The 14,426-nt window shown below is 51.3% G+C and overlaps 1 protein-coding gene across 2 annotated transcripts in view; it reads right to left on the bottom strand.

Annotated features, from left to right (window-relative positions):
* The window catches only part of EXOC2 (exocyst complex component 2), a 170,084-nt gene that overhangs the window by 83,473 nt on the left and 72,185 nt on the right, over positions 1–14,426 (bottom strand). For both annotated transcript variants that reach the window (XM_040984107.1, XM_040984106.1), the window contains exons 7-10: positions 14,150–14,230; positions 4,795–4,940; positions 4,598–4,679; positions 3,814–3,916 (exon numbers count right to left, since the gene is read on the bottom strand). In XM_040984107.1, coding sequence (XP_040840041.1) covers positions 3,814–3,916; positions 4,598–4,679; positions 4,795–4,940; positions 14,150–14,230 — 412 coding nt within the window. The remainder of the gene's footprint in view (positions 1–3,813; positions 3,917–4,597; positions 4,680–4,794; positions 4,941–14,149; positions 14,231–14,426) is intronic.

Raw genomic sequence — 14,426 nt, 5'->3', positions numbered from 1 at the left:
GACAATCAACTACACTTTAGTTGAAATTTTTTTGTCAAACACCATTCGAGATTTTGCCCTCTCCCTTCACAAAACATGCCAGCTCCGACAACCAAAACCAACTCCCCGCAACCACCATGATGAAAAGAAAAAAAGCACAGTGTCCCGGATGGTTCTGTCAGCCTCCTTTTGCTTTGGGGGGTAAGCGCTCTGTGCCATGGTGGTCACAGGACCTCATCCCCCAGGGCGGCACGGTGGCCCCACTCCGTCCGTCCTCCAGTGCGGAGCGAAGCCTCAGCATCCAGACTGCCCCAGCCTGCAGCTCACTGTCCAGCAAGGTGGCAGCAAGCAAACTGCTGGGAAAAAATTGGACCCTTCACAAGCTGGCAAGGGGACCTCATTTCTGAGAGAAGGGGGCAGTGGGCTACGGTCCCCGAGGGCCGCATCAGTCAGGGCTCCCACTGCCCCGGGCTGCGCCCTGAAAGGCCGGTTGATTAGAGGGCAGATCATCACTCCAGAGAGGCGTCCTGCATGCTGGCAGGAGCGTCCCGACCCAGCACACACACCCAGCCTGGCCTGGGGGCCATGGCATAGCACATTGAGCCTTCTCATGTGGGTGCTGGTTTCATGTGGGTGGCTGCTCTACTTCCCATCTATCTCCCTGCTTGTGGCCTGGAAAAGCAGCGTAGGACGGCCCAAAGCCTTGGGACCCTGCACCCACGTGGGAGCATCAAGAAGGCTCCTGGCCTCATATCAGCTTGACTTAGCCCCTGCCATTACAGTCATTCGGGCAGTGAAGCAGCGGATGGAAGAGCTCTCTCTCTCTTCTCCATCTCTCCTTCTGTCTCTAACTCTGCCCCTCGAATAAAAAATAAATTGATTAATTTAAAAGAACAAAACTTCCTAAATTGGGCTAATGCCTCCCCTCACACAGTGTGCAGGTTTTCCTCTGTGACATGGCACACGAGTGTCACACAGGGCCTCTCTTCCTCGCTCTCGGCGGATGCTGCAGCTCAGCCCCACCACCCAGGCTGGCCCTGCTTCCAGAGCCTTCTGCACTACTTCCCCAGCCCTGTCCCTTACACAGTCTGTACTGCTACAGAAAAAACAGGACTGCTCTAAGGAGGCTGCTCCCTCGCACCCCGGTCACAGGGACAGGTCTGTGACAGGCTGCTGCCCGTGGCCCTGTGGCTTAGCCACTGACAGGTTACTGTCCATGGCCCGGTGGCTTAGCCACTGACGGGTTACTGTCCATGGCCCGGTGGCTTAGCCACTGACGGGTTACTGTCCATGGCCCGGTGGCTTAGCCACTGACGGGTTACTGTCCATGGCCCGGTGGCTTAGCCACTGACGGGTTACTGTCCATGGCCCGGTGGCTTAGCCACTGACGGGTTACTGTCCATGGCCCGGTGGCTTAGCCACTGACGGGTTACTGTCCATGGCCCGGTGGCTTAGCCACTGACGGGTTACTGTCCATGGCCCGGTGGCTTAGCCACTGATGGGTTACTGTCCATGGCCCGGTGGCTTAGCCACTGACGGGTTACTGTCCATGGCCCGGTGGCTTAGCCACTGATGGGTTACTGTCCATGGCCCGGTGGCTTAGCCACTGCCCCTGCTCCCTGCTCACAGGGACAGCTCACTGACGGGCTCCTGCTGCCCCAGGATCTGTGGCTTAGCCACTGCCCCTGCTCCCTGGTCACAGGGATAGGTCACTGACAGGGCTGCTCCCCGTGGCCCAGTGGCTTAGCCACTGCCTCTGCACCCTGGTCACAGGGACAGCTCACTGACGGGCTCCTGCTGGGGCCCTGTGGTCTACCCACTCCATTCTCAGCCTGCACCCTGTGCTGTGTCTTCACAAAGCTCCTCTCCCACAGTCTTGGAGCAGCACATCACGGTTTCCCACGGCGAAAGCTCTCAGGCCTTATGGGGCCTGGGTCTCTTCTCTGGACCCCACAGCTTCAAGCCCACCAGATTCATTTCAGAGATCTTTGTTCAGAAGGTGATGGCTATTTCTCTCAAAAATCAAAGAGCACTTCAAAAAGAAACAAAAAAGGCTTAGTGGAGGGAGTAGAGCGGGACAAGGGAAGGAACGTGAACTATGACAAACATAGACTCGATATTCAAAAATGTAAAAATGGAAGAAGTGTCTCGCCATGTTCTGACGTGGCTCTCACCAGGTCACAGCGGCACACCCAGCTAGGGAGGACAGGAGTTGGGGCAGCGGGGGCCACTGGATGCTGCTTGCAGCCCCCGGTTAGAATTGGGGCTGGGGAGAACGGGCACTGAACAGCACTGCAATTGCTTTTACTTTTCTACCCTCCAATGTCTAAGAATTTAAACTTAAAATGGTAACAGACTCACTCAGTTCTCAAAGCATCAGAAATGATATGATTTAAAACAATACACAAAGTATTATTGACATTTTTATGGCTTCCCCTTTAAAAAGACAGGATGGGATGGGGGTTGCACAGGCCCCTCAGGTGTACCTCTGGGCCCCTGCACCTGTGCGGTGGGGGTGCTGCTCATAGGTGGCCATGGGAGTGACCAACACACAGAATGCCATGCCTAGGCCAGGCACTGCACATCTGCTTGGCAGTGTCCACCAGCTCTCTTCACGGGCGATGCCCAGACGAGGGCGCTCACTCCCATGGCACTGCCCATCCATCACGGCCAGGACCCCAGGAGGGGCACAGGTACGTCCCCTCAGGGACTATACCACAGACGATCTCAGGGCCACAACCTGTTGCACACTTGGGGTTCACTGTCAGGGGTCACCCAGGGGACAGCCACCACCGAATGAGCACGTATGCCATGGGCTAGTACCACTGAGGATCCCCAGAACTGATAACTCACTAACAAGAGAAAGAGTGTTACATTTAAAACAGCAGCAACAGCCTGTGGGGCTCTGCAGGGCATGGAGCGGACTTCCCCCACCAGGCAGGAGCAAGGTGCCCACCAAACCCATGGTGTGAGAGACTCGGGGATCTGGAAGTGCGGCTTAGTGGGAAGAGCTACCACCAGCAGTGCTGGCACCCCAGATGGGACTGCTGCACGCCCCATCCAGCTCCCTGCTTACAGCCTGGGAAAGCAGCAGAGGACAGCTCAAATGCTTGGGCCCCTGCACCCATGTGCAAGACCTGCAGGAAGCCCCTGGCTCCTGACTTTGGAATACCTCAGCTATGGCCATTGCAGCCCTGTGGAGAGTGAACAAGCAGATGGAATATGTCTCTCTCTTTCTCTCTTGCTCTGCATCTCTTTCTTTGAAACAAGTAAAACACATCTCTAAAACAAATAAATATAAAGAGTGCTCTCACATTCACTAGGGTACAGCAGGATTCACACCAGCAGCCCTCTGTCTCCCCTGCTTCTCATTGCTCCCATCACTCCTACACCCTACAACGCAGCTTCCGGCTCCCGCAGGTGCAGGCCAGCACCCTACAACGCAGCTTCCGGCTCCCGCAGGTGCAGGCCAGCACCCTACAACTCACTTCCGGGCTCCCGCAGGTGCAGGCCAGCATCCTACAATGCAGCTTCCGGCTCCCGCAGGTGCAGGCCAGCACCCTACAACGCAGCTTCCGGCTCCCGCAGGTGCAGGCCAGCATCCTACAACGCAGCTTCTGGCTCCCGCAGGTGCAGGCCAGCATCCTACAACGCAGCTTCTGGCTCCCGCAGGTGCAGGCCAGCATCCTACAACGCAGCTTCTGGCTCCCGCAGGTGCGGGCCAGCACCCTACAACGCAGCTTCCGGGCTCCCGCAGGCGCGGGCCAGCACCCTACAACTCACTTCCGGGCTCCCGCAGGCGCGGACCAGCACCCTACAACGCAGGGCTTCTACCTGATGTAACGCTTCTGGTCATGCAGTGTTGATGGCGTCTCGAGCAACTTCTCCAGCAGTAATTCCCTCAAAGCTTCGATCCGCGTTTCTACCTCAGCGTAGTCTAGGTAAAAAGAAATAAACAAAGGGAATTAAGACAACAAAACAAAAGACACAGACCTGCGCTGTTCTGGGGGTGAGGCTGACGGAGGAGAGGGAAGGGGCCCTCCTGCAGGCCCGGAGCCCCCTTCGAGGAGGGGGCCGTGGGCGGGCACATTCGTCAAGCTCACTGACCTGTGACGGGTCAGGTCTCTGCATCTCACTGCACGGAAAGTTTACCACAGTGAGAGAAAAAAGAAGTTTTCTGAGCCCTCATGTTTTTTTTTTTCTTTAATTCAACATGGCCCTGTGAGATTTCCTCCGAGCTCATCAGGCTGCACCAAGCGGCAGGTTAAGCATTTCTTAAGTTTTTGTTAACTCTGGCATGAGCAATGATGGCTGAAAGTACTGAGCTTGGCTTCAAGTCAGGCTACAATTTGGAAATATGCTGGCCTTTCTGCAAAGGAAGCATTTAACACGTATCAGAATACATCCATCCACTGCTGATTCTTTCCAACAAAAAGTGACAGCATAGCATGGCCGGTGGCGGCTGCCGGTGGCCAGGGCACAGGCGGGAGGCCCCTTAGGAAGCCACGGCTCTGCAGCTGCCCACAGCAACACGGGGAACACCTGGTTCGCCCCACTGTGGGGGACCGGCAGACACCCCACACGCTCTCTGTGGGGGGCAGGGAGAAGCTCATCTTACATTTCTTGAAAACTTGCACCTCCGTTTTCCCAAAGAGTGATTTGGCCTTTTCATAGTCGTTAATAACCACATCGTAATCACCCTGGAAAAAGAAAGAAACATTTTCGGGAGACTGCCAGCAAAGCAAAATAAAGGGGTTAAAAAAAGGCAGCGTGAGGGTGTCTTTGGGAGACAGTGAGGACGGCCACGCGCCCTACCTTCTGGATGTTCCTCTCGATGCTCAGGGGCAGGTTGAACAGGAACTTGAACCGCTGCAGCACGTTGAGGGCGTTCCTGGTGGAATCCGCCTTGTCCTTCCGGCCCAGCACCTCCTGGAAGAGCGCGTCCGCGGTGTCGCTCGCTCCTGTTTGCGGAGGAGACGGAGAAACGGGGTTGAAGGCTGATTCTGATCAGAAAACGTGGAACTGGACACCACAAAATGCATGTTAGTGTCGCTCTTGTAGCTGTGCATTAAAACCATTTTTTTGTTGTTGTTGTTAAGCTATATTGGAGAGGTTTACGAAGTTTGCTCAAAGATTTCCATTTTGCCTAAGTCTTTTCATATGTTGAGAGCGGTATCCAATTATAACAGTGACCCATATTTCCACGCCCAAATGAATTCTGTAATGTGAGCCAGGATTTTTGCTGCTCTTCTAAATTTTACAGCTGTTCCAGGCCCTTCGGTTACTTCTATGAAGGTAAAACACACACGCCCGGGTGTCCGCACACACGTGCGTTAGCGAAGTCCGGCAAACGCAGTCACACACAGCACTGAGTAATGAAACCAGGAAGACAGTTTCCAGGCGGAGCTGTTCACAAGAAACATTTTAAAACTGGTCCCCGTTTCCTGGCGGAATTATCTCTTTTATGGAAATTACACACACCATTTTAAATGACAGAACTTTCGCACAGTGTCATTAAAAAAAAAAAACAAAAACTTTCTGAAACTGATTCATGCCTGTGAAATTATTTCTGAACTTGACATTCCGTTAGGTTCCCTCACCTAAAGGACTTCAGACTCTTACAGCAGGATGTGCTGTGCACAAAGGGAAAAAAAGGTTGCAACTTCGCAGTTTGTGAATTATTTTTAATTAGCCACAGAGAAGGGGGAGGGAAGAAAAGGGGATAAACTGTTCTCGGTTGTTTGATGGCTGCTTGTAAAAAAAAAAAAAAAAACCAACTCGTCTCTGGGTTATCTGGTCTGGTGACTGTACACTAAGCAAAGATGAAAACCTCCCCGCGGGCTCCCTGGGTGGCACGCCGGGGGTCTCCACACCGTGGGTGGCCCGGGCGCCTTGGAGGGGCGGCGCTGTCACAGGACCGCTTTATCTAAATAATGTTTAAATTCTGTTGAAATTTTAAAGGGCCGATATAAAAACTTGGCTTTGTCAAGATAGCTGTTTTCAGCACATGCTGTTTGACGGAGAAGACTGCATTCCCATTGTGTGAGGAAGACAAACGCAGAGCAGCAAGCCGCACCGCGCCGCCCAAGCGAGCGGCTGGAATTGGATGAGCGTTGGGGGAAGCTTTTTTTTTTTTCCCTAGAGAAGATGACTTTAAAAGCATTGGTTTATCATTTTTTAAAAATATGCACTTCATGAATTGAGGCATCCTGAACAGACATACGAGTGCGATTAAATCTTTCTAAAAGGTTGCTTACGTACAAGAGTTAGAGGCTAAATGACCCGTGGGTTTTTTTTTTTTTTTTCGTTTCTCTTTTTGCTGCAGGGATAGAATTATGGGCAAAAACATATGAGGTTCAGAATCAGACTTTCTTACTCTTAAAAGTAATAAAAAGTTACCAGGTGATAATTTTAACTCCTCTGGAAATGTAGAAAAATGTGTAGACGAATAGGAACCCACTTCTCATCAAATAACAGGTAGACATTTCACAGAGAAAAGAAAATGATGGTGAGGAATTACAAAACTGTAAGATTATAGTTCAGTTTATGCAGGAATATACACATGTACAGATAGGTTCGATTTATGTAAACCATGAGAAATTTAAGCCAGAAAACTAATAGGCAAGCTCTGTCTGCAAATTATTATTTCGTTGTGAATTTCCCTGTGCCCGTAACTGGAGCAGACACGCAGTAATCCAACACAGGCGAGCAGGGAAGCCAGGGCCTGCACAAGCAGCTGACCAGCACGTCACAAAACGCATTCTGTATTTCCTCCGCAGCTGCAGACAAGCGAGAACACTCCGCCAGCAAGGACAGGGCCTCGCACGGTCCTCTGAGGCAGCCTCCCGCCATCTCTCAGGGACCAGCCCCTGCACAGGCATGGGGCAAATCTCAGAACATCCCCACATCCACGGCAGTGGCAGCCCCAACGAGGCCGCAGAACACACCGCGATCTGCAGTTACCAGCACACTGAGCTGGCCCTGCTGCTGCCGGGGTCCATGCGCATGGCCAGGGAATCTGACCCTGACCGTTCCCGCGTGGCTCACACAGCAGCCCAGGAACTAACGGCCGTGCATCTGTAGTAACTGCAGGCAGAGCAGCAGGACCGCCCTCCACGGTGAGAGAGGGAGGAAATCATTCTAGGACTAGCTGCCCACTGACCTGCTACCAGCCATGATGGGCAAAGCCCTTTAGCTGTGTGTGCCAGGAACCCCTGTCATCACAGAAAACTGGGTCCTGGGCTTCTCACGGTGTCTTCTTGCTCTGTGCATGTTGCTATAATGTAGACTTCACGATTTCTTTGACTGCAAAGCGACCTTCTTGGTCCCCACCTGGGTTCTGACACGTGGGACAGTCAGACCATACAAGTGACTTTTACCTGTGTTCTCCACCAGAATGGGAACTGGAGCGGGGAGCAGGGGATAGGACTGGAAGACCTCATACTCCACCCCCCCTCCTGCCACTCGCAGCCCCTAGCGGACAATTTCTCCCAGGAACAGGCAAGCTGGGTGATGCCTGAGATGTGGACACTGTAACACTAAGGCACCGGAAATGTAAGGGAACTGAGAGCAGGCCCTCAGACTCAAAGGGCAGCGGGGACCACAAAGAGAACTACCTCTGGGCTGTGCATCGACTCAGGGGGATTCTGCAAGGTGGGCCACTCCTCATGGAAGCGAGGACATGGTACAGAGGGTTAATGTAAACAACAATTAACGCCTGCTGATGCCAGACCTGCTACCAAAGCCTGTGGCTCTGTATCAAGTACACAGCTAGAAGCCAGGGCACCTGGCAGGAGCCGAGGCTGGCTCACAACGTGGCTCCTTATACACACCTTTTCCAGTGCAGCCGACGGCCTGACATCCTTCCTCACAGGAGTGGCCACACTCCGGAAATGAGAAACATTGACACTAGGGTGGTGGTTGTTTTTGAGCCGGTACTTAACTGATATTCTTCTCCCAGCCTGAGCCCTTGATTTTGCCATTCTCATGTAACACACGGTCCCTGGGCTGTGTCTTTTGGTCTGGCCAACTCAGCCTTACCCTCTGTGCCAGTGGCAGCCAAGGCCTATCTCAAGATACCTGTGGGGGTGTAGGCCAAATGTTGGGTAGCAGGTGTCTCTTGGTGCAAACACGCTAAGCACCTTCTGGGTGTTAAGGTCCTATCCTGACAACTTCCCACATGCTTGTCAATGTCCACTTGGTGTGTTCACATAGGACAAGGCATTGGTCTCATTCCCACTTTAGGGTGGAAGCACCTGTGCGTCGTCCGACAGGACATGTGCAGCAGGGAGCCAGGCCTGAGAGCTAGGAGGACCCCCTTCCCTCTGCCTGCATTCCTCACACACCCAGCTGCAGCTGCTTCTCTATGCCTCCCCTCTTGCCCTGGCTCTGCTCCTCCGTCTCCCGCTTGAGACCAGGAACCCAGAAGCCCTCAAGGACTACTTCCTCTTTCTTACCGTACAGGCCTGACCAGTGACCATATACTGCCTTCCTCATCTCAACACCCCTCGCCCGCTGCTCACTCTGCCTGGACCGGCCGTGTTGGGTTAAACGTGCCACAAGCTGACCCTTCAGTCTCTCCCACACACCTCTTTCAGGTCTCTTTCCATGCCTCCAGCCTAGCTCCCTTCTAACCCGTCCTCTACACAGAAGACAGGTGTTGCCCAGAAGTCTCACCAGATTCCGGGTTAACCTCCTTCCATGGCTCTCCAGGAGCCTCTCTCCCCTCTGAGACACCCCTAAAAAAGTGCGTGTACACACACACACACATCCCGTAGGCCCTAAAGAGACAGCACACACCTGCATAGACGTTCATGTACACACACCCTCCTGGCCCTCAGAGATACCATACACCTTCATCGATGCTCCTTGCTACCCATCTGCCAACCTCTGCTTGTCCAGCCACTTGGGGCTCATCCTATGTGCCAGCTGGAGAGCCTCTCCACTCTGCTTTTTGGTCAGCACCTCTAGACACATGCTAGGTTCACTGTCAGTGTCTGGCCCACGCCATAAGTCAGTCACCAGCTTGAGGGAATTATTCACCAGTGGGCTGGGAACTTGGGAAGTGTAAGCCTTATCTTCACAGCCCCAGAACAGAACAGCAAGTGCCCGGTACAACGTTTACAGAGCAAGGACTCCAATCTTCCCTCTTCCGATTGAGACTGCTATTTTCCTCCTCGGAGGTGGCATGGCACAGTGCAGGCACGCCTCACTTGGTACGTTGATGGCTGTGCCAGCTGAAACTCAGCGGAGCAACTGAATCACCAAGGGGCAACTGTTGGCTGCTTGGGGACTTCTAAAAATGCTTGCAGTGGTGGGGGGGCTTAGCTCAGCAGCTCAAACACCTGTGTTGTCAGGCCGGCCGTCTGGGCGCGACTCTCAGCTGTGGCTTCTGACCAGCTCAAACCTCCAGCCAATGCAGACACCAGGAGGCACGGGGGATGGCTCCAGTAACTGGGGCCTGCCACCCACTGGGGAGGTGTAGACTGCATTCCCAGCTCTTGGATCCAACACTGCCCCAGCTGTTCCGTTTGGTAGTTCCCTCTGTTTCTGTTTCTCAAACAGTTAACTTTCAAAAAAACTTGGCTAAAATTGCCTCAAGTTAAAAAAAAAAAAGTGCAAGGCTAAAAAAGAGTCGTGAGTTATAAATGAGTAGGGAAATGAAAAGACGGCCACATTAGTATTTCTTCGGCTCCCTGCAGTTTGAAACTGTCAACTCTAATGTGTCCGGACTTGGTACAGCGCTTGCTGTTTGCTGCCGACGCGTCTCAGCCGTTCTCTGATGCACGACCACGCCCTTTCCTCCCGTATTTTATCCTTCGCACTTTCAGGGTGCGGTAACACGGGGGGGGGAGGGGGGGGAGCTCCTGTAAGCATGGCTTCCTTGGAGGTGCCTGCCATCGGTGCAGCCGCAGAGGAAGGCTCGTGTCCCTGCCAGCGCCTTGTTCTATGATAATTCCACTGATTTCAGAGCTGAGTTTCGCTTGCAGCACCATTACTTTGTGCCTCTGGGTGCAGTTCCATTTTTGTGTGCCAATTCCTTCTATGACCCACTTGTGCATAAACGTTCTGGGCATGTGTCCCCGAGAGAGAAGCAGCAAACAGCATGACACACCATGCTGTCTGCGTGAGGGCTGGTAACAGGCAGGGAGCCCAGTCACCAAGGCGGGAGGGATGGCTGGTCTCTCAGCACCACGCATGACTGCTCTTCACCTGCGACGTGTAGGCAGGGGAGCCAGCAAGCAAGTCTGCCTGGAGTTGAAGTGTGCCGTGGGACAGGGGCACACCATTTAACTGACCTGTGTGCCTATTGAACCCACACACAGCATGGTTCATCTGCAGTTTAGAGAACAAATTTGGAGCCAGAACCTGAGACATGAATTAACAGCCCTGTCACTATCTTTATGATTTTAACAAAGCATATTTAATTTTCTGGGCTCCAAGTGTCTCATAAAATGGAGATTGCCAGCAAAGATTTCATAGGGCTAGAGATGTGAAGACATGAATCTGAGTTGCACTTATTATGCCACTATTAATACTACAACACTCAATGCTGTACCATCCACACCTGTGCTGGCTAACACAGTAGTTAACAGCCATATCAGACTATTTCAATCAAAAGTTCATTGAAAGGAATTAAAACGGAAATTCCAATTTCTTCAGCTGTCCTAGCCACACTGGCCGTTCAAGATTGCACACTCTCATCAGTGCATCATCGGGCAGTTCTTGGAACAGATAAAACAGATGTGAATGTGTGAAACCACACACACACACACACACACACACACACACACACACACACACACACACCCAGGGGCCCAGTAGTGTACTGCACAACGCTAACCTGCCACCTGCAGTACCAGCATCCCAGATGGGCGCTGGTTCGAGTCCCGGCTACCACATTTCCAATCCAGCTCTCTGTTAATGAGTCTGGAAAAGCTGCAGAGGATGGCCCAAATCCTTGCTCCACTGCACTGCAGCAGACCTGAGGAAGCCTGGCTCAACCTTGGCTGTTATGCTCACCTGGGAAGTGAACCAGGAGGTAAACGACTCTTCTCCCTTTCTGTAACTCTGACTTCTAAACAAACACATTGTTAAAAAAGAAATCAAGAAGGAATCGTTAAGTTCAAACTCAAACATGAGAAACATATCACTGAAAACAATTTCAAGGAAGGGTGTCAACACTGAGGAACTCTGAAAAAAAATGGGTTAAGTTCCTTGTAGGAAATATCATCCTTTAGAAATTTAAAATGAGAAAGAATGCCCAAGACACAAAAAAGTCTCCTTTAAAAAGAAAAATTCGTTTAAAATTAGCATATAATTATACATAAGACAGCAGTCATCTAAGCAAACTGAGTTATGGTCATACTAATTAAATCCTTCCTTGCAAAAAAAAAACAAAAAGCCTTTTCAGCATTATTCCTCATATCAATTTTCACCCTTCTGCCCAAGATCAAGTGCAGCGTTACTCCCAGAACTGCTCCTGATTTTCATCCTTTGCACTTGAAGCCCTGGACTCTGGGACAGCCTGGGCTGGACAACAGGACACTTGAGGCTGTGACATCTTATCTGTCCTTTCTCCCCCAGACTGGCACAACATGTGGCATTACACAGCCAGCATGCAACAGACACCTGTGTGCGTGACCTGAACTAGCAACACCTCACCCTCTGACAGTGTGAACAGCATGCTGATGAAGAACGCCCCTGCGGAAGGAGGGCTGTTCTGAAGAGAGACCACACACACACCACTGAAGGTCTCATAAAGAAGTGACCATGCATGCTAAGCCGAACTTGATCGAAAAGGGCAAGCTAAACAGCTAGAAGAGGGCCATGGTTATTAAGGAACATAAGTCCAACAGCTTCCCTTATGATTTTCATACCACAAATCCTGAGGAAGGATTCCAAATAACAAATACCTCCTTTACTGATACAATAAAAGTTACCATGTCAGCTGCTCCTATGAGTCACCTTCCAAAATTCACTGCAGTTGGAGGCAGGGTGCAGGCGGGAGACAACCCCTGCCTGGGACACCTGCATGCCGTACCGGAGCTTCTGGGTCTGATCCTGTCCACTCACTACTCTACTTCCCCACTGGTGCGAACCCTGGGAGGCAGCAGCTGATGGCTCAAGGGCCCACACCCTGCCACTCCAGGGGAGGCTGGCACAGACTTCCTGGCATTGCGCGTTGGCCTTGGGCAGCCTGGACTTGGGCAGGCAACTGAGGAATGGATCAATAGGTGAGAAATCTGTATCTGTTTCTTTGCCTTTCAAGTAAAAAATATAAATAACTTACAAATATAAAAGTTACTGAAATAACCTCAGACACTGTGACTGGAAACCAACTTCTCCAGTGCAAATAACACCAAGCAGGAGGCAAAGCTGCTGTCTTAATGCCAGCATCCCATGCCGGCACCGGCTCATGTCCTGGCTACTCCACTTTCCATCCAGCTCCCTGCTTGTGGCCTGGGAAAGCAGTCGAGGGTGGCCCAAAGCCTTGGGACCCTGCACCCACGTGGAAAACCCAAAAGAAGTTCCTGGCTCGTGGCTTCAGATTGGCTCAGCTCTGGCCGTTGTCGTCATTTGGGGAGTGAACCAGCAGATGGAAAATCTCTGTCCCTCTTCTCTATTCATGTTTATTTTCAAATAAATAAATAAATTCTTAAAAAAGGAAAAGAAACTAGTCTTCCAAGACTCTGATCTACCCAGTGACAGCAACACAGAAACAGCAACAGTGAGTATTCACATGGGTTGGATCCAGGCTAGGTTCATTTTAACCAGGTTGACCGGTTCCCAGAGACAGGGCCAAGGATGCAAACAATAGTAATTAACATGGCCCAGCAGGATGGCTCAATAGGCTAATCTCGGCCTTGCAAGCACCAGGATCTCATATGGCTGTTGGTTGGTGTTCGGACTGCTCTACTTCCCATCCAGCTCCCTGCCTGTGACCTGGGAAAGCAGTGGAGAATGACCCAAAACCTGGGGACCCTGCACCCACGTAGGAAACACAGAAGCAGCTCCTGGCTCCTTGCTCTGGATTGGCTAGCTTTGGCTATTTTGGCCATCTGGGAAGTAAACCAGCAGATGGAAGATCTTTCTCTGTCTCTCCTCTCTGTAACTCTGCCTTTCCAATAAAAATAAATAAATCTTTTAATAATAATAATAATAATAATAATAATAAGCAAAGGGGAAAAAAGCTAAGTGTTATTAAATTAATAGACTGGAATTCTACTGCCAAGGAAAAGTATACCACAAGCTAAAACTCCTCCTTTCCAACATTATTTTTTATCAGGGACTATCCAGATTTGCACAAAGGCTCAAAGAATGACAGTGGAAATGTAAAACCAGCCACGTGTCACAGCCCTGCAGGCCCATCCTGGTAACTGAAGCAGAGCTTCGACACGTTTTCGGTTACACAGAACCCCACTTCATGTGGAAACCAGCAGTGCCATTTCCTGTCAAACCCTGCTGACACGTGGGAGAGCGGGTAAGTGACTTCCTAAGTCACCTGACACTCCGCTGAAGGTTCTCATCAATGGTGGTCAATGTCTTCCTGGCCAGCAGGGTAGGTACCGACGTCAGAGAGACGGGCAAAGGGTTGGGTGCCGGGCCAGGACTCAACATTTGCACGCATCGGTCAATGCATGGGTGGGGGAGGGGCCCTCCAACGTCCACAGCAGGGCTCAGAATCAGACACGCTTTTGAATTTACAGCTGCCTTAAATCCCTTCCAGGGACGGGGTGGGAGCAGGGATAAAAAATTAAGATGTGCACAGGCAGCTGCCACTCAGGCTGTCCATCACGCCACTGGCTGTGGGGAGCCGCCTTCACACCAGCATAAGCCTCAAGGTGACACTTTCTCGGGCTTGCTGGTCAGGGACAGTCTGCCCTGCCGCCTCTACACCTCTGTGGCCGACGATGCCATCAACGCACTGGTCCCTTGCATGGTGGCAAACTGTGTGTCATCAGAAATGCCCTGCTTTGTTTTCAAAGTATGATTTTCTATAAATAAAATGCAAAGAGAAACAGAGCATCCATTTTCCATGTTTCTATTCCCCTTGTGTGCTCCTTAAATCATTACTATTTAGAAATACTGAACTGCAACTTTCAGCCTTGCCCTGTAAAATTAGGCCACCAAGTCCATAAATAGTGCTGGGCACTAGGGCAAAACTTACTGTTCAGAACATTCTCCAGTTTCTGCGTCATGGACCCTTCGACTTTTTCCGTTCCATCCGCTTCTAGTTTTTGATGGATGGCTAATGGAAGAGAAAAAAAAAAAAAAAACCCTAGTTTAACACGTAGCCCATTTTAATGGGTGGGAATATATCACATGAAAATGACATTTTTAAACAACTTTACAAAGACGGCGCTATGGTTTTCCCCGCTGGAAAGGAGCAACAAACACACCCCATCGGCAGAGTCCCCAGCAGACCCCAGGCAGTTACAGCCCAA

This window comes from Ochotona curzoniae, unplaced genomic scaffold, assembly GCF_017591425.1.
Source record: "Ochotona curzoniae isolate NIBS_2020 unplaced genomic scaffold, NIBS_Ocur_1.0 contig_4064, whole genome shotgun sequence".
Classification (NCBI taxonomy): Eukaryota; Metazoa; Chordata; class Mammalia; order Lagomorpha; family Ochotonidae; genus Ochotona; species Ochotona curzoniae.
This window is presented reverse-complemented; position numbering and strand designations above follow the sequence as displayed.